At 35.3% G+C, this 20,547-nt stretch overlaps 1 protein-coding gene across 2 annotated transcripts in view; it reads right to left on the reverse strand.

The window, feature by feature from the left end:
* LOC150083401 (recQ-mediated genome instability protein 2-like) overlaps positions 1–20,547 on the reverse strand; it is a 41,875-nt gene that overhangs the window by 5,970 nt on the left and 15,358 nt on the right. Inside the window, exons 2-3 of one of the 2 annotated variants that reach the window (XM_090377245.1) lie at positions 17,301–17,537; positions 7,300–7,402 (exon numbers count right to left, since the gene is read on the reverse strand). In XM_090377245.1, coding sequence (XP_090233371.1) covers positions 7,300–7,402; positions 17,301–17,480 — 283 coding nt within the window. In that variant the 5' untranslated portion in view covers positions 17,481–17,537. The remainder of the gene's footprint in view (positions 1–7,299; positions 7,403–17,300; positions 17,538–20,547) is intronic. The other variant, XM_090377246.1, reaches the window with a different exon arrangement.

A 20,547-nucleotide genomic window follows, 5' to 3' on the forward strand; every position in this document is an offset into this window, starting at 1 on the left:
TGTGTCAGCCTTTGATCCTCCTTTGTGAATTGGGGTTACATTTGCACATCTCCAGTCTATGGGTACCTCCCCTGAGTCCAAAGAAGCTCTCATAATTATGGCTAGGGGTTTGCATACTTCCTTTGCTGCCTCCTTTAATATAACTGGATAGATCCCATCCACCCCAGGTGCCTTTTTTATGTTTATCCTCAACAATCTCTCCTCCACTTTCCTCTCAGTTATTACAAAATCATCCAGCTCACTGCCAATGTTTACTTTACCTACATCATTCTCCTTCCTGAATAACTCCTCATGCGTGAATGTAGATGCAAAATACTCGTTTAGATTGTTAGCCACCTGAGCAGGATCCTCAACTGTTGAACCATCAATATCCAGTGGACCAATCTGATTCATCCCTTTCCTTTTCGAGTTCAAGTATGTAAAGAACTCTTTTCTGTTTTTCTTTGCATCCTTTGCCAAGGATTTTTCATAGTCTGCCTTTGCCTGCCTAATCTCCTTTGTGACTTGGTTACAGACCAACTTATATCTATCATAGGCTTCCATGTCACCCATTAATTTGTATGTATCCCATGCATTTTTCTTCTCTGCCACATGTCTCATTAGTTCATCTGACAACCATTTAGGCCTAAACCTTGAACAATATTTCTTAGTTGGTATGTAAAGCCTGGTAGCCTCCAAGATTACTTCCTTGAATGCTTCCCATTTTGAGTTTGCTGTTGGTAACATCATCAGTTGGTCCCACTGTATAGAATTTAAATACTGTCTCAGACCATCATAGTCGCCTTTACGAAAACAAAAACCCTTCCCTTTACCTCTGATGGTAGTTACCTCCTTGAGTAAATCCCACTTCAACACACTGTGATCACTGCCACCTAGTGGTTCATTTATCTGCAGGTTCTTAATGCATGAAGAATCACTACTGATAATCAGATCAAGAGTATTGCTCCCTCTTGTGCCTCACGAACATGCTGATGTAGAAAACAATCATCCAATAAATCCACAAAAGCCTTGCTAGTGTGCGAGTGACCAACCCACAAATTCCAGTCAATATCTGGGAAATTAAAGTCCCCCATTATAAGACTCTCTGATTTACTGGCCCACTCTATTTCCCTGTACAATATCTTATTATACTCATCAGAGTCATTAGGCCTATAGCACACTCCTACTCTCAATTTTGATTTCCCTATGCTTATGTCACACCAAACTGACTCGACGCTGCCCTGTCCATCGATGTCGACTGGCTTCACTTACTTGGACTTTATGTGTTTCTTAATTAATAGCATAACCCCTCCTCCCCTCCTGTCCTGTCTATCCTTTCTATACACATTGTATTCCCCAAATTCCAGTTCCGCATTACTTATATCTGTGTGACACCACGTCTCTGATATCCCAACAATATCTGCCTTTGATGTTTTGAGCAATACCTCAAATTCATCAAATTTATTTACCAAACTCCTAGCATTGGTGTACACGCAGGTATACATGCACCTGTTTCTATTCTTAGTTACCCTAACACAACCCATGTGTTTACTTGTACCGCAATGACTACCAGCAGTCTCTGAAATATCCTGCATCTTGTTTTTCAGACTTCTGCTCATTTCAATAGAAGCAGTGCAAGAATCACTTCCACCTCTGCCACTGGCTACTGTTAATCTATTAGTCCTTGTATCCCCCCCAACTAGCAGTTTTCCGACCCACCTAACACTGCCTCGACAGCATCAGCAAAAATTCTTGCACCCTTTCTATTTAAGTGTATCCCATCCCTGTAGAAGCAATCTCTCCTGTTAACAAGTACAGTCCAGGCTGAAAAAAAAGTCTACCCCTTGAGCCTTGCACAATCCCTCCAGGGCCGAATTGATCGACAAGGCTCTCATCATATACTCCCTCCTATCGTGTCTGGGCAGAATTGCAGACACTTTCAAGTTCAACCCTAATTCACGGCTTTTTTTTCAACAGTGACCTGTACTTGCTAAGTAATTCCGCCGGTCTCCTACTCTTAATATCATTAGTGCCAACGTGTACAATTATATCACCTTTTGTGCCCTTAAAAGATGATATCCGCTCTACAACGTCATCAACCTTTGCCCCTGGCAGACATACCCTGGTCCTATTCCACCTATCCTTTTTACAAAGGATGTTCCCCGTTTCCCTGACAATAGTCACCAACAACTACTAGTTCCTGTGGGACCAGCGCATTCTGCCTAGGGGGCTGCTTCTGTGTTGCCTGATGACCAAGTGCAAGCTCTGGCGTTGATGTGGGCAGCTGAGAGCTTGATGGGCCCCTCAATTTATTTCCTTCGAGGGCATCCACCCTGTCCTTCAAGCTCTCATAAAGGCCCATAACAACGCTGAGTTGTCGCCTGATTTCCTTGCACTCCTTACATCGTGCACACACAAAGACATCCCCCTTGGCAGTATCATGTCCCGTACCCGACTGCTCCGCAAACATCAAGCAAACAGTGCATTTTAATAGACTGTGATTCAGAGGGCAACTGCCCCCCCTCAGTTCTCCCCTGAACCACAGCACTCCCATTAGCTTGAGCCTTTTGCTTTGCTGCTCTGGTCAGAGTCACGATTCCGATTTAATTCAATAAAATTCAAAACAAAAATTAAATCCTTAAGTTATATCGCAAAACAGTTATGTTATATATATATTTTTTTCGGTATCTAGTGTTTTCTACGAGTTCCCTTTATACAACTTCCGTATCACGTGTACCACTATAGTTATGTATTAATTATTTGTTAGATTAAGTCGTTATATATATATATATATATATATATATATAGAGTTAAAAGTACAATTTAATTTACAATAAAGTTTATCAAGATTAATAGATTTACTGATTAATTGACAATATTATATTATGCACTATACGACACTAAGCTTATGCTATCGTTCTAATCTTTCTTTTCACAAGCACATTACAAATATTGCTTCCTCTGCATCTAAAGAACTTGGTTCTCTCATTAACTCTCAGCATTAATTTTCTTCCAAACAGCTGTTCACTCTGTGCCGACCGGGCTAGCTGGGTGGGTAAAGTGCCTTCTTGGCAACCCAAAGGTCACGAGTTCGAATCCCGCCTTGGGCTTGGATCAAAGTACTGCAAAAACCTTGGGAGGTACATTATGGCCACAGAAGCCTATGCGCCAACAACTACCAAAAATAAGAAAAAAAAAAAAAAAAAAAAATTTCACTCTGTACAAATTGCAAATATGCCCTACCATGGAATATTGTTCCCACATCTGGGGCGGTGCCCCCAAAACCTCCCTCAGGCTTCTAGATTCCATTCAGAAGAGGGCTGTTAGGTTAACTAAAGACTCATCTCTAACAGAGTCTCTCCACTCACTGTCTCATGGATGTACTGTTTCTGCTGCATGCCTTTTCTACAGATACTTGCATGGGCACAGTTCTTCTGAATTGGCGTCTATAATTCCCGCTCTTTCTTTTAAAACAGTCTGAACATGTGCTGTCACCAGCCAACATCCATTTACTGTCCAACTTCAAACTCACAGAAACAACTTTTCATCATCTTCCTGGTTTAATCATTCAACTGCCGTTTTCTGGAACCACCTTCCTTCATACGTATTTCCTGAAAATTAGTCTACAGAAGTTCAAGTTTAATGTCAACAAATATCTTCTTTCATCTTCTCAACCTCCAATCCAAGTACAGTACTAAGTACTATAGGTTCTAATACCTCTTGTGTTTGGGGTTTTCATGAAAAAAAAAAAAAAAAAAAAAGTGTGCATCTTGCCATTTTGTGATCACTTCCAACACTTACCTTGTTCAGGACAGTAACATCATTCACGATATATCTTCTGTTAGTGAGGACAATACATTGACAACATTAGTTGTCAATTTCATTAGTTGTTAATCCATTCAGGCACTTCCATGTCCATTTTCTGTTAACCCTTTTCTTGAAAAAAAGTGTTCATTATTGACATTCCTCGAGATTCTGCAAATTCCACAAGTCTTTCACCTCTTTCATTTCTTTCACCAATTCCAAAATTTCATATAGCTCCCCTTTCTGCACTATTTTCTCTTTCCAACCTTAGCAGTGAAGTCCCCCATAATGATAGTGTAGTGGGTTTTCTGCTCATCTAGAAGACTCCCAATTTCGGTGTACATTTCTTCATCATCATGGCTCGATGTTGGTGCATAAATCATTATAACCTTTAGCTTGTACCTCTTAGAAATCCTGAGCAGTAGTCTTGACATCCTTGGCAATGTACTTTGAATTCCAAAATGTTGTTTTTTATATCTTCATGGACCAGAAAGCCAACTCCACCTTCACTCCTTTCACTGTTTCCATTGGTGTACAGCTGATTTCCACTTGATAAACTTATAAGTGATTAATTTCTTCTTGTTTCAGCCAAACTGATAATATTTCAATTCACATTTTCTAATTCCTTTTCCAGCTCTAATATCCTATCTTCACGATATAACATCCTATCTTAACAAATATAGCTGTAATAAACACCTCAGAATAATTAGCCATAAAAAGTAGGTTTTTTTGTTTCGAATAATGTATGCAATACAATATAGGGATGTATCCTCTCTCAATTTTGAAAACAATAAAGATTTATAAAAGAACTTAAAAAGTTTATAAAAACTAATGTCACTGCAGATTTATTTTCCAAGTAAATAAATATATGGGATGGCAATTCCTAACTTATTTTGCCAATATAGTCTAGAAGGACAAGCCAAAGCACCTCTCAATAAATTAGTAAAGGTTGCCTTCCTTGTCAAACACAGTTTTAATATATTAATGAGAGATGAATAACAATACATTGACAACAAACTGATTAGTAGTATGCCATAATGTTTGTGGTGGTGTATAGAGATGATTTGTGTGCTGATATTATCCAATAAAGTGGTACAACTTCAAATGATGTTTAATACACTCATAGCAGAAACTATGTGACTTTATGGATAAATTTGATAAATTGTGGATGCATGAGCATCCGCAGAGGGGGCAAACGGGGAAATTGTCCCCCCTGGGATCAAGTAAAAAATTCCACAAATTATAATCGTAAAAGTGATCGAGAAATTTATATGCATTATGTATATGTTCTTCTATTGATGCAATACTGTATTCTATAATCTACTGCTGAAAAAACTCCCCAAAAAATTAAATAAAAATTTATTGATGTAATTATTTGTCTTCAAGCTTAGCCCCCCTTGGAAAATTTTCTGTGCATGCCCATGCATGGATGTGTTCTGGTAGCTGGCTGACTTTTTATCATGAATTCTTAAGATCAGATTGTTTCTTTATGGAAGCTGAAAGTTTGCTGGCTTCAAACGGAGTTCATAAATAGCAAGTTGTGAACTGAATTTTCAGAAGTGTTAAGTTAAACATTATTTAACTTCAGCTTAAATATAATCAGATTTGGAGAACCAATCATCGTTCATGGTTCAGTAAACAAGCTTTTTTGAGCCAATTGAAATTAATCGATTTTATGAAAAAAAAAAAACACACCCGAGGTTTCCAGTACTTCTCAATATCGCTGATGATAAAGATATACGTAGATATTTTGTAGTATCAGTTGTCAATTTGAAAATTTGAAATCCTTCTTGAAGCAATCATAATCAGTTGATATCTAACAGACAATCCAAACAAAAATCCTAGTTATGCTAATGTTTGAGAGTGTACTATATTGGTAAATAATCCTATGATTGTATTTCAGTCTGAATCCTGTCAGAGACCAGAAGAATTCTTAAAGACTTCTTCAGTTCAGGTTGTAATTAACTGATCTTTGGCAGAGGAGACCCCATTAGTTTATTCAGGTTTTTCAGCTTACACAACATGCAAATCAATTTGTGAACATACATACATTTGTACAAACGTAACACAGTAATAATAAAAGACCATGATGGCTACATCAAAAAATCTCAACAAGCCAACATATAGTGGCCAAAAACCATTTCCCCATAATATAAATTTCTTGGCTCTTGATCCTGTGATATCTGCTTTTTGCACATCTTGAAGTGTGCACTTTCTTTTTACATTGTATACTACAATTCTTATGGTACACAAAATGTAGAATGTTTCAGTCTGAAGGCATTGCTCCAATACCTTTGGCACTTCAGAAGAACCTTACATCTCACAGCTTTGCCATTTGCCAATATGCTTATCTCCAGTTAAATTTTGAGACTTTATTTTGTGGATTGTGGGAATTTATTTGACCACGTGCAGTTTAGGTTCTGGTCATGCTTCGTTCATCATGGGCATTCAATGGCCTGGAAGTGTTTGCAAATCATTCACTTTCCCAGGTGATTTTATTGGCTGTGAAGCCCAACAGTCAATAATTCTGTTTTATACAATCTTATTTGCTATGACATTTGGAATTGGCCTGAAACTAGTCCATTAATGATTGTCTCTAGTGGTAAACAAATTAATATTATCTTCTGTTGTAGAACTTTTTCATTTCATATAAAATCAAATCTGTGGACTTGTAATACAGACCTGAAAGGATTTTATTAATGAAGTGTGTAAATTACCAAAGTAAGTTAAATCCTCTAACGGTTTTTTTTGTGTTTCTTGTCACAGCTGGCAAATTTTGATAACAGCCCAATGGGACAGATACCCAAAGAATGTAACGAAAATATATATTACAATCAGCACGATATTTAACTTTACATTACCATCACAGCTGTTCAACATGAAAAAAGAATTTACATGTTCCAAATCTCAAATGAAGCTTGGACAACAACCATTCAAACATATATTTCCAACAAGAGAAAATACAGATTGATACCCAGAAAATTTTCCAAGTGGACATTATACATACAGGGATATGTTACGTACAGGATGTACGTAAATACAGGAATATTTTACAAACAGGATGCAAGGCTGTTTGACTTTTGCCATTCCTTTAGGTGGTTGTAAAAATTGTTATTGTGTAAAATGTCTATGTATATTTCAACTGTGGAAGCAAAACAATAGAACACCACTGACAGATAACAGCATCAGATTCAGTTTGTCTGGTAATTTATATGTTTACCACTAATGATTTCATTAAGGATTATATATGTGCACTGACTGGTGGACTTTTTGTGAAAATGATTGATTAACAAATACTTCCATGCCAATGAATTCATAACTATGGCAAAATTTTGTGTGGGTGATAATAATCAACAATTGTTAACTTCAGCATCTACAGGCATTTTTGGGAAAGTACTCCTACAAATGATATGGCCCTACTGTATAGTGTAGTTGTATATCATGAAATTTTTTACGTTGGAGAACATCTTAATATTAATATCAGTGATTGTATTCAGTGTCTTAAAGCCAGCATACCTGGTGATAACCACACTCCAACACCTGGTGCAGTACATAAAGATTTCACACAGACATGTCCTGTTCCATCATCTAAAAGAAGGCTGTCATTGTCTTTATCTATCTGAAAGAAATAGAATACTATAAATATCATGCTATATTATTTAAAGCTTGTTGCAAATAATATTTCTCTGAAAATATTTTTCAGAATTTGTGACAATTCTTTTTTTAAAAAGATGTTCCAGATGGCACTGTAGCATTTGCTTGACTGATTTTGTCCTAGATCACAAGTTAATTTGCTTCCTGTGTGTGATGCTCCCAAACTCCAATTTAATTGCCTTCTATCAATCTTGGAATGAAGATTAGAAACTGTCACATACATTAATCTTAGGTCTTCCTTTCCACCCTGTGAATTGATATATGAACTAACATTATACCACTTAAAAAAATGTCAAACAGCAAATAAGTTAACATTGTTCTGTTATTAGCTTGTGCCATGCAATGTATATTGTTTCATGTTTTATTCTGCAGATTGTTTTATAATAGTTATCATGCCTTGATTACACTTGCACAGAGTTTTAAAAGTATTCTGCCAATAAATCTGTTCTAAAAAGTGTACTATTTGAAATTTACTTTTGTAGCCTCACAATTTTCTGGTGATTTAAAAAACTGGTCATAGTTTAAACTGTAAGCATGCTGATTATACAACTTAACTGTGGAACCTTAGAAGATTGGGAATAACTACCTAAAAGTTTGAAATCACATCTCATTTTTCTTAATTTTAAATTTTTTTATTGAAATAGAATCACTACCAATTTGGCACCTCCATAGCCAGGTGGGCAGGAGCAGCAGTGCGTAGCACACGCTTCTTGATTAGAGCGGGGTTCGAGCCCGTGACCACCAAATACAGAAGATGCGGAAAGGTCAGGGAATGACCACCGCATATCCCCGGAGCAATATGGCCTTGGTTGCTAATGCTCCTAAAAACCAAACAACAACTACCAATTTACCAATTTTTATTAAAATATTTATTATAAGTTATAAAATTCAATAAAACTGAAATGATATTTAAGAAATTTGTACAATATTCAAGATTTCTGAAAGTGGTAGAATGTTGTAGATGATTCCAGAATATTCTAGAAAGTGAGAATATTTTTTCAATATTATAGAAGATTGTAGATTATTCTAGAGTGTTTTTCCAAAATATAAATTGAGGAGTAAGAGATGTAACTTATAAAATCGAACATCCATCATTCAGAAAGAGTGTTTGGCGTAAGTTTTGTAGATGATTCCAGAATATTCTAGAAAGTGGGAATATTGTTTCAACATTATAGAAGATTGTAGATGATTCTAGAGTGTTTTGCACAATATAAATTGAGGAGTAAGAGATGTAACCTATAAAATCGAACATCCATCATTCAGAAAGAGTGTTTGGCATAAGTTTTATATGTTTCGTGATAAACATGGCAAGAAATAAGGAACTGAGTGTTGAAAAAAAAAGAAGTGTTATTATGACTCTGTATAAAGAAAGCTATACCAAGAGAAGTATTGGCAAAAAAACTAGATGTTTCATTTAAAGGAGAAAAAAAAACTACCTTTCAAAATTCAAGGAGACTGACAGTTTAAAGGACAAACCATGATCAGAATGACCATATGTAACAATGGAAGCACAAGATACGACCATAACAGTGATTTCTAAATGTAATTGACTTACTGAACCTGAAATCCGAACAGAGTTCAGTAGGAACAGAGGTAACTTCTATGTCTACATTGACTGTAAAACTTTGTCTTAAACCAGATGAAGTTTTACAGTCAGAACTTCACTGGTCGTGTAGTGGTCAGAAAACCTTTATTAAAACCGGAAAATTGAAATAAATGGTTGTCTTGGGCTAAGAGTCATCACCATTGGATAATTGAAGAATGGAAAAATGTGCTGTGGACAGATGAATCCAAATTTGAAATTTTTGGATCCAAATGTAGAGTTTTTTTTCTGTGAGACGATCAACTGAAGTAAAAATGGTTCCACATTGTTTAGTGTCTACAGTCAAGCACAGTGGTGGTTCCATCATGATCTGAGGTTTCTTCTGTTCTCTGGAGTAGGTGTCATCATCAGAATTGGAGAAATTTTAAGAAAAGAAATCTATATAGAAATTTTTGAACATAATGCAATATCCTTTGGACTTCGACTTTGTGGAATAAATTTTATATTCCAACAAGACAATAACTAGAAAGTCCCTGCACAGCTTAGAGCTGTGCAGGGACTTTCCAGCAACTAAACAACAAGAGCGGGTGTTGCAAATTATTGTGTGGCTATCCCAATCACCTGACTTAAACCCAATAGAGCTTTTATGGGGTCATCTATATCAGGGGTGGGCAGATTTTTTCTGTAAAGGGCCAGATAGTAAATATTTTAGGCTTTGTGGGCCAAGAGGCAAAATTGAGGATATTATGTAGGTACTTATATAATAAGAGAAAAAAAAAATTTTCACTAATTTTTTATTGATGAAATTCAAAGTATAATTATAATAATTGAATACAATTTCAAACTCCACAGAGCATTAAAAGTGCAACATTCAAAGTCCACTTTTCCCATCTTTTCTTGTTTTGACATGATGGGTATGCACTGGTAATAAAATAAAATGTTGCAGTACAGCGTAACGCGTGGCACTCAAAATGCTGTCATGTTATCACTGCATCACTGTGATTTGTACTGCACTGAGCAGTGCGAAGTGATGAGAGCGCCACGTATACATAAATGAATGTGCATGGCTGTGTTCCAATAAAACTATTCATGGACACTGAAATTTGAATTTCATAAAATTTTCACGTTGTCACGAAATATTATTCTTCTTTTGACTTTTTCTCAACCATTTATAAATGTAAAAACCATCCTTAGCTCACAGGCCATACAAAAACAGGCAAAGGGCTGGATTTGGCCAGTGGGCCATAGTTTGCCGGACCCTGATCTAGACCGTCAAGTCTGTGTAAGTCTGCTCACCTTTAAAAATTTATGGGAAACCTCGCAGATCAATTGGAATAATGTTAGTCAAGATACTATTATAAAACTGATTGCCAGAATGTCATGTCTGTGTAAGGAAGCAATAAAATCTCATACAGGATATTTTGATGAAAAATTATTATAGTTGTTAATAGTAATCATTTCAATATTTTTTGCTGTAAATTCAATGCATAATAAAAAATTTTTAAATATTTTGTAGTGTATTTTTATATTAAATTTGACATTGTCAATTGTCATAGCTAATTTCAAAAAAAAGTAATGAAAACTGTTGTTGCTTGTGATTCCAAACTTTTAGGCAGAAGTGAATCTTGTAAGGACAATTATTTGTGCTCCTTACCTAGTTGCTCTTTGCTGAACCCATCTGTAGATGTTCCAAAGCCTTTTATTTAGGTGTGGCCTCCAGACCTTTACACAATATTCTAAGTGCAGTCACATTGTCTTATATAGAGGAATAATGGCATCCTTCTTCCTGCTTGCATAGGTCTGATAAATCATTGATAGGATAGGATACCATGTATATTTCTGGCTGCCTCTTACACAGGTCATAAATTTTATAATAATATAACATTTGACTGTATTATCACAATAATACAAAGTCCTTTTTTTTGTGCTGAACCAGCTTTAACATCTTCCTCCATTTGTAGGTCTTGGATTTCTGTTATCAAGGTACAAGATCTTACAATTGAGAAGTGCTAAACTTCAGCTGCCAATTGTCAGACCATATTTAATAAAAAGGTCCAAATCCATCCATCTGGGACAACATAGCCTGGATCTGGTCAGTAACTACCAATTTACAACCATCAAATTACCAATAAACTTCAACAACTCGATTCACTCATCAATGTCATTAAGCAATATTAGAAATAATGGAATTGTAAATTAGGAACAATTTTTGCTTCTGTAAAGGTGATTAGAGTGGTCTCAGACAGTTTTTAAATTCTGTACAGCGGGACCAACTGATGATGTCACCAACAGCAAATTCTAACTGGGAAGCATTCAAGGAACTAATAGTGGGAGGTTTGGCATAGAACTTATGCCAAACACTCTTTCTGAATGATGGATGTTCGATTTTATAGGTTACATCTCTTACTCCTCAATTTATATTGTGCAAAACACTCTAGAATCATCTACAATCTTCTATAATGTTGAAACAATATTCCCACTTTCTAGAATATTCTGGAATCATCTACAAAACTAGGCTGGAATCATCTACAAAATACTAGGCTTTTCATACTGATTAAGAAACATTGTTCAAGGTTTAGGTATAAATGGATGTCATATGAACTAATGAGACTTGTGGCAGAGAAGAAAAATGCATGGGATGCATATAAATTATCACTTCGCACAGAAGCCTATGGCAGATATAAGCTAGTCTGAAATTAAGTCAGAGAGAAAGTTAGGCAAGCGAAAGCAGACTACGAGAAATCTTTGGCAAAGGATGCTAAGAAAAACAGCAAGGACTTCTTTACTTATATAAATCTAGAAGGAAGGGGATGAATCAGATTGGTCCACTTGATATCGATGGTTCGACTGTTGATGATCCTGCTCAGATAGCCGATAATCTGAATGATGATTTTGCATCTACTTTCACACATGAGGAATTATTAAGGGAGGAAACTGCCAGAAGTTTATAAAATTGTAACAGGGTGCTTAATCATTTTGTAATAAAAAAGTGGAGGAGAAATTGTTGAAGATAAAAATAAGAAAGGCACCTGGGGTGGATGGGATCTATCCAGTTATATTAAAGGAGGAGGCAAAGGAAGTAAGCAAACCATTAGCCATAATTATGAGAACACCCTTGGACTCAGGGGAAGTTGCTACAGACTGGAGATGTGCAAATGTATTCCCAATTCACAAAGGTGGATCTAAGGGTGACACGAGTAATTAGAGACCAGTTAGTTTAACTTCTGTTCTGAGGAAAATAATGGAGTCACTGGTTAAGATGCATTGCAGGATCATCTAGACAAGACTGCAGTAATAATTCAGACAGCATGAGTTTGTTAAGGGAAAGTCTTGTCTGATAAATTCGATTGGATACTATAATGGGGTTTCAAAGGAACTAGATGCAAAAAATAATTTTGATATCATATACTTGAATTTCAGGAAAGCTTTTGCGCATGGAAGACTACTGTACAAATTGGAGCAGTATGGTATTAAGTGTAAGTTGCTACAATGGATAAAAAAGTGGTTGAGTGGGAGAAGACAGGGTGGTAATCAATGGATGCTGCTCTTTGCGGACTAATGTTATTAGTGGAGTCCCCCAGGGTTCGGTGTTGGGCCCACTGTTGTTTTATATATTTATCAATGATATTGATGAAGGTATATCAGGCTTAATGTTGAAGTTTGCAGATGATACAAAAGTTGGCAGGGTTGTTAATGACAGTAATGGCAGTGTTGCTACTGGAACAGGATCTAGAAAATTTGGGCAGATGGACTGAGAAGTGGCAACTGAAGTTTAACATTGACAAATGTAAAGTATTGCATATGGATAGAAGTAACCCTAGAGAAACATACCAACTGTGTGATACTACACTTAAGGTGGTAGAAAATGAAAAAGTTCTGGGAGTTATTGTGCAGTCAGATATAAAGTTTTCTGAGCCAATGCAGACAGGCTGCCAGAGTAGGTTATGGGGTATTGTCAATGATATAGAGGAATTTTCCTAGTAGGGAAATGGAGGTGATTTTCCCTTTGTATAAGGCAATGGTCAGGCCACGTCTTGTGTATTGCATACAGGTCTGGAGGCCTCATTTTAGGAAGCATGTAGAGTTGCTTGAGTGTGTACAGACTAGATTGGTGAGGGGAACGAAGGGGTCCTCTTACCAAGAAAGGCTTAAGTTTGGCAAACTGCAGCGGCTGGAGACTACACCTGCAAGGTGATTTGATTGAGGTGTATAAGGCCTTGAATGGGTTGACATTTCTGATGTCAACCCATTCAAGGCTAGCACTGAATTCTGATGGGATTCTTCCACTTGCTCAGATTACGAACCTGAGGGGGCATAAATTCAAATTGAGGAAAGACAGTTATACAATAGATGTGTGGAAATTTGCCTTTAGCCAGCAGGTGGTTAATTGTGGGAACAAACTTCCATCTGCTGTGGAAGTTGATTGCTTAAATAAATTGAAGGAGGAACTGGACAAACTTTTAGAGGGAATGGATGTGTGAAATTGGTTTTTTTCTTTTTTTTTTTTTGGCTGATGCTACATAAGCTCATACTCTTGCTTTCTTGCATCACATACCTCCATTACTACTACTACTACCTGAGTATCTTCCTCACAATCTCAGTTTTTTTTCCAATTTGTGTCATAATTCCTATGAGGAAACATATCAAGAGCATTACTGAAGTGTAAGTACATAATGTCAGAGTTGGTTTTTTGCATCCAGATATTTTACAAATCCATCATAGTATTTAACCAGATTGGTTGGGGCAAGACTTTCCTTTCACAAATTCATGTTGTGATCCCTTTAGGATTCCATTCTTATTGAGGTAGTCCTGTACCAGTCATTAACTACATATTCCATTATTGTCTGCCACAGAAGTCAAACTCTTCACCAGTCTACAATTTTCTGTTATCTCTTTAAGTCCTCCATTATAAGTTTAGAAAACATTAGCTCTTCTCCAGGCCAAGGGGATTACCCTAGAGTCTAATGATAATCTCATCAAAATTATTGCGGGAGTAATGAAAAGTTCACAGCCTCACTACGAAGCTGTAGATTCACACTTGTGGTTGTTTTATTTTCCCCAAAGCTGAAACATTTCAGTTTTTTCATCCAATCTAGCATTTTCTTTTGTGATACTTCTGCACTGGAATGAATGCAGTTGTCCATTGTGAAATAGGCTTCTGGTGGTCATTATCCAGACTTCAAGGATTTCATCTGAGTAAAACTCCCCAGTGAGGGCTAGTTGTCTCTGCTGGTCATGGTTGAGTGTACAGGGTTCAACCAGCATGATCTTATCCAGTACCCTGCTGATTAGACTTAGACAGAATGTTTCTCTCTCTCTCTCTCTCTCTCTCTCTCCCCCCCCCCCAACTTGGAACTTCATTCAGGGTAATCCAAACAGAAACATGAAAAGCCAATTCCAGTGAGGCCTTATGGACTCAGCTCTAACAACTATGATAGTTGATCCCTCTTAGATTGAGGAGGAACAATCACTCACTTACCATGTGTTCAATTTGACAAAACATTTACCTTGATATGCTACAGCACTCCTAAATGAGGATCCTTAGAGAATTATTAATGATAAAAGCCTAAGAGAATAATAGGTATTGTCTACCTATTCAATCAGCTAAGTCCTTTGATGAGTGTGAGAATTTGTAGAATAAAATAGTGTACAAATCTACTGAGACATATTCAATTAATACAAAATTCAAAACTAAATGCCAGTTGGCAAAAATTGCTATAAATTTTTTGGAATAAATGAAATAATAGTAAAACGGGGAAAAAAAAAGGATATATGAAATATCCTATGATTAAAGCTTGGGCCAGCTTTATTATTATTATTAATATCCATATGATGCAAGGAAGCTTGAGGCTTATGCTGCACCAGGAAAAAAAAAAGTTCCCGAGTAGCCGTGTGTGTGTGTGTGTGTGTGTGTGTGTGTGTGTGTGTGTGTGTGTTTGTGTGTGTGTGTGTGTGAGAAAGAGAGAGAGAGAGAGAGAGAGAGAGAGAGTCAAAAGTAGAAGGGAATCACCAAGAAAGAGAAGAATAATGATATTCAGCTCAGGACCCTGGGTGTGCCAAGCCCATACTCACCAGGTGTGAGCCCCCGGAGTTAATCATAGGATATTTCATACAAGGTATACATCTGATTGGTCTTGTTTAGTATTTATGCTGAGATCAGTTGCATATATTCTATGCAATGACAGCAAACAACAAAAAATCACAGGAAAAAGAAAACTGAATAAATACTTTTTTTGTACATTTGTATTTAATTATGGATTTATATTTATTTATTTTTTAATACTCGTTTGTATTTATAGCCGATGTAATAAATGATTAAATGCTATATATTGTGCTCGTTCTTGAGTCAACAGAATGAAGTGACATGACACTCTCAAACTAGCACTTAGCTTAGTTAAAGCAAATAACATACACATATTTTCGTAGTGGAACCCTTCTCTGCTGGCCTGTAGGATGAGTGAATGTGCCAGAGCAATGCTGGCTCAATTTTCTAGTGTCAGATGCTTTTGTTAGTGTTTATTTACAATGAATAATATAATTAATTTATTTTATTATTTGTTGGTGGTCACAACAGCTCCTGTTGTGGCCACCAATTGCATCGCTCATGTGCTATATGAGCGGCATCACAAAATGTCACGCCCAAAAGTTCACTGATCCCATTCTTCCACCTAGTTGCAGGTCTTCCTTTAACAGCAGTTTTTGGAGTTTGTTTTGTTATGGTCTCTGTGCCATCAGATAATGTGTTGGCATGCCATTGCCTACCACGTGGCCAATTTTGAAAGGGGCCAGTTTTAATCATAGGAAGAGTCATCATGCATCCCACGAGATGCTCTTGAAGAGGAAAGGTGACTAGAGCAGAGCCCTGCTTAGTGCAGAAGGCTGATTACAACTGGTTTTTTTCCTGGTTTGCAGAGGTTGTCTATGTATATAAATGGATATATATTATTCATTAGATTCACACAAGTAGTTATATCTTCAGTCAATGAATTTATTCATAAGGTGACACTATTAGCCCTCTTCTACTTTCTTCGATGTCTAATTAATGTCCAATATTTCCAATTAATTATGTCGAATATATTTTAAAATAATTTTCTCCCAAACCATAAAGCATGCAATGTTTCCTTACCATAAACACATTTTCATGCCAATTCGCACAGTCTTAACCTCCAATGAATACATTTCTTACGTTTTAAAATATTTGTTCCTGTATTTAAAATTTACACTCCTTTCATATAGCATTAACTGCTGCCTAATCTTCTGCATTCTTTAAACACGGTAACCATTAAACTGTTATTTTATCTTAGAGCCTAAATATTTACCACACAGATATAACATATGTGTCTAATGAATCCTCTGTATCTCTTCTTCTGTATGGTAAGATTAAGTTATAGAGACTGAAATAATAATTTCAGTCTCTATCATACAATGATAAATTTGAAATGAAACAATTTAGGCAGACTTCTCCTTGATTTGAGTATTGTGGAAAAGCAATGTTCTGATGAAAAATATAATATATATTTTTTTACTACTTTGGCACTACCAGCAGCCTCAACCCCAGGGGCTCACATCTGGTGAATATGGGCTTGGCACACCCAGGGTCCTGAGCTGGATATCATCATTCTTCTCTTTCTTGGTGATTCCCCTCTCTCTCTCTCTCTCTCTCTCTCTCTCAGTTTTCTTGTTTGCTGAATGAAGAACCTAATTTACAGGGGGAAAACGCTGTGCAACACTCACCTGAAACAGACTAACTTGGCCATAGAATGAAAAAACTCATAAAAATTTCTCACTGGCTTTTTCCACATGGTGCAAAAGAGTAGCAATTGTGACAGTGCACTCCTACCAGGGGTAAATCTGACAGTGTATGGTGCCAATGAGAAAGCAGTTCAATGCACCTGAAGTATTTCATAAATTGAAATGATAAAATTTTACCCCACATTGAGCATTGTTTTCACCTGAATTATTTCATATACTGTATTAGAAAGATATAATTTTCTGCCACATTTCAGATATTGAGCATTGTTTCAAAAATAATTATATGAAATTTTTTCATACAAATATTTTGTAAAATTATCTTTTTAAAATCTATTTTCATTTCTTTAAAAAGTCAAAATATTTTCCCAACTACCACATCAATATACACAATACTATATAAATACAGTACTATTATAAATATTAATAAATTACAAGAAAACACAAGGTAAAATATGGTATGATCATTATGGTTCCAAAATATAACCACATATGTTAAAATTAAGTTTGCATCAGTGAAAAAAAAAATAATAATAATAGCACCAGTTCTAAGAAGAAATTCAAAACTTACTTCAACTATATAACCTTGCAACCATACAAGACCTACTGGTAAAACCTTATCATCCACTTGTAAATACCACTTATACACATTTTTATTTTCAATACTTAAGTCATCTGTACATCTTTGAAGGCTGTAGCACTGCCGTACTAAAAGTTTCCTGGCAGGAGTATCAAGGAGTCCAATATCCATAACAGATGGATTCAAATTTGGTTCAAAAATTTTAATTTTCAAACTGTGCTATCTATTCTGCAGAGAGATAATAATAATAAATAATATTATTCTTTATGATAATATAAATATAACTATGATAAATAAAATAATGTACATTGTATATTTGCATTATATGTTATATAATAACATATAATGAAAATACATAAAGAATTAATATGCACATATTGCAATTTTGTAATGATGAGACATGATTTTTTTAAATCAAGTAAACAATATGCTTATAATGGTTTCTTCTCTCATTCCCAGATTGTAATGTCACTTAGCTTAATAAAAAAAGGAGCAGGTCAATAATAAAAAAAGGCTGTGTCTGTCTCTCAGTAGCATTATGACTTAAAATGATACAGTTTTACCCAACATTTCAGAAATTGATTAAAATCACTTAGAATCCTGAAACTTTAAGTGTTATTTTTTAAAAATTTAAATGGATTAATTCTTGAGGTTATTAAAATTTACAATTTTCATTATCAATACCTTTTATAACATGCTATTGCTATGCCATATGTCACAAAGAAAATGTTTCTCTCAATAAATGAAACTGATTCTATTTTGTAATTATTTGTAGTTTTTATTTGTAATTAATACTTTTTCATTGTAAATTGACAAATAGGACAAATGTCATTTGACAAATTTACCAAGGTAAATAAAAGGAAGCCTTAAATCAATTAACTTGAAATTTTTGATATATTAATAAGGGGCATTTAACTTTCATAGTTTTTTTTTTTTTTAACGAACAATTCAAGATTCAGGATTGCATGATGAGTAAAATAGGGTAATTACTATACACCAACACACACATATTTATTAGAAAATTTTAAAACAAATAAATTTAGAGCAAAGGCTTCAAGGAAATGAGCTGATAATCCAAAAAAATTACAATGATTTTGTAACTGAACTGAAAGAAAATGAAAGAGATGGCCTAGCAATTTCTTGAATAGTCAGTCACTGATCTGATCAATTGATGGTGCAGACTTGATTTATGTTCTGTCTGTTTTAAAATACACCACTTCTTTTGTCATACAAAAGTTTCCTGAAAATTGTTGCATAAGATGAAAACACATATTCAAGAAATCATTTTCCCATAGAAAGTAATATAATAAGGGCAGGTTATGTTTCGGATCAGATTACTGCATTTTTTTTTTTTTTTTGTGGCTTTTACTTCTGTATATTATAATGCTTTATAAGCATTTTAATTTCAGTCTGATAATTACATACAAATAATTTAATGTATTATATATTGTATATATTAAATGCAGAAAAAATGATTGTTCCAAAATAATAACTGTGCTAAATAAATAACAGAACACTTACAGGTTTTAGTGCTTAAAACTGATGTTTAGTACAAAGAAATGCAACAAATTAAGAACTCATAAACAAAGGATCAAGTTACGGTGTGGGTATGTACACACATACTTATTCCAAGAGAGTAAAATCTGACACTAATGCCAATGTGGGCAGATGCAAGTTATCCTGCAGATGCACAGCTTATTAACATGATAGTCACAGAAAGTTGTCTTGTGGTAGGGAAGCTTTTTATTTTTTTTAAACATGGTGGCCTAAAACTATTTGTGCAGTTCTAAAACTTGCTTTAAAAAATCTTAGTGGCCAGTCAATTACAAATCCATATTAACTCAAAATCAGTTGTGCAATTAAAAAAATGTTACCAATACAATTAGCATATATGCAAAAATGAATATTTAATGCTTGTGTAACTAGAAGAGAGAGAGAAAGAGAGAAAGAGAGAGAGCACAAGTCAGAAGTAGATATAAGGTTTGATCAAACAATTTGGTGAGTGTTGCAAAAAATCAATTTAATATAATCAATATTAAATTGAGTTCAATATAATCTTTTTCTGTGACCACACATTTGTTCCACTGTGCCTGCCACCAATTAAAATATTTTTGGACATCCCCTATTGTGAATGCTTTTAGGTGGTTCTGCATGATTGATTGATTTCTTGAATTGATTCAAATCATTTTCATTTCATGTTCAGTTTTAATTTTGCATTATTAAGCACATAAGGTGGGTGTAGTGATGGGAATATTTTTGTCAGTCAGTGAGTGATGTCTGACATGTTGCACTCCTGTGATGAAGGAGCTAACCATTTTGCTATTTTTAAGGTCATTTACAGTAGTTTATATCTCTCAATCATTTTAAAACTTCTTGGTCATAAGTTGCATTAACAGTGATACTGGATAAAACAAATTTTGAATCTCAGTCTCTGTGTCATATCCATACACCCAAGGCTCATCACCTGGTAAAATTTTTATTAAAATTGCAAGATCCAACACAGCATGTTTGAACAACCAACATGAAGACAGCATCGAGTCCTTGTTTCTGAGGGCATTGCCACCTTTTATCTCGAGTGATAATGCATGGAACAAACTTGATACTCGCTTGCTCCATGATGAAATCCTCAGTCAAAATGGCCTGAGCTAAACCAAACAAAAGAGACGTCTCCTTAGTAATTTCATGTACAGTTAGTCATCGATCTGATCAAGTGATGGTGCAGACTTTATTGTTCTGGAAGCTTTGATTGTTCGAACATTCCAGATTGTTTTGGAATGTTGATGGCTGATCACTTCTTTTCAAGTGCAAAATTCCTTTGTGAAATGTTTAAAACCACTTGAAAACTATTTTTTTTATCATTATCTCCTTAAACTGTAATGAGCATTTCATGTGTTTCTGTGGTTCAATTACCAATTTACAACATAATTTAACATTTGACATTTAACAAATGAAAAAAATTGTTTACTCAAAGCAGCTTTCCACTAGACTGGCATGAAACTGACACCATGATATAGTAAATACTATACTGGCTTATACCTCAAGATGATCTTACCACAGACTTTCCTGAACAGCTTAAATTCAGAAGGGGTAACTCACTACATCACTCGTCTGAAGACAAATTTATTTACTGTTTCTGAACTGAAAATTGCTTTGGGAAAAATCAGTCAACAGTGCCCTGCCACTGATCTCATTGAAAACAGTGCCCTGCCACTGATCTCATTGAAAATGCCGTTATAAT

The sequence above is a fragment of the Mastigoproctus giganteus genome, chromosome 7 (genome assembly GCF_048544385.1).
Source record: "Mastigoproctus giganteus isolate SK-2022 chromosome 7, ASM4854438v1, whole genome shotgun sequence".
Classification (NCBI taxonomy): domain Eukaryota; kingdom Metazoa; phylum Arthropoda; class Arachnida; order Uropygi; family Thelyphonidae; genus Mastigoproctus; species Mastigoproctus giganteus.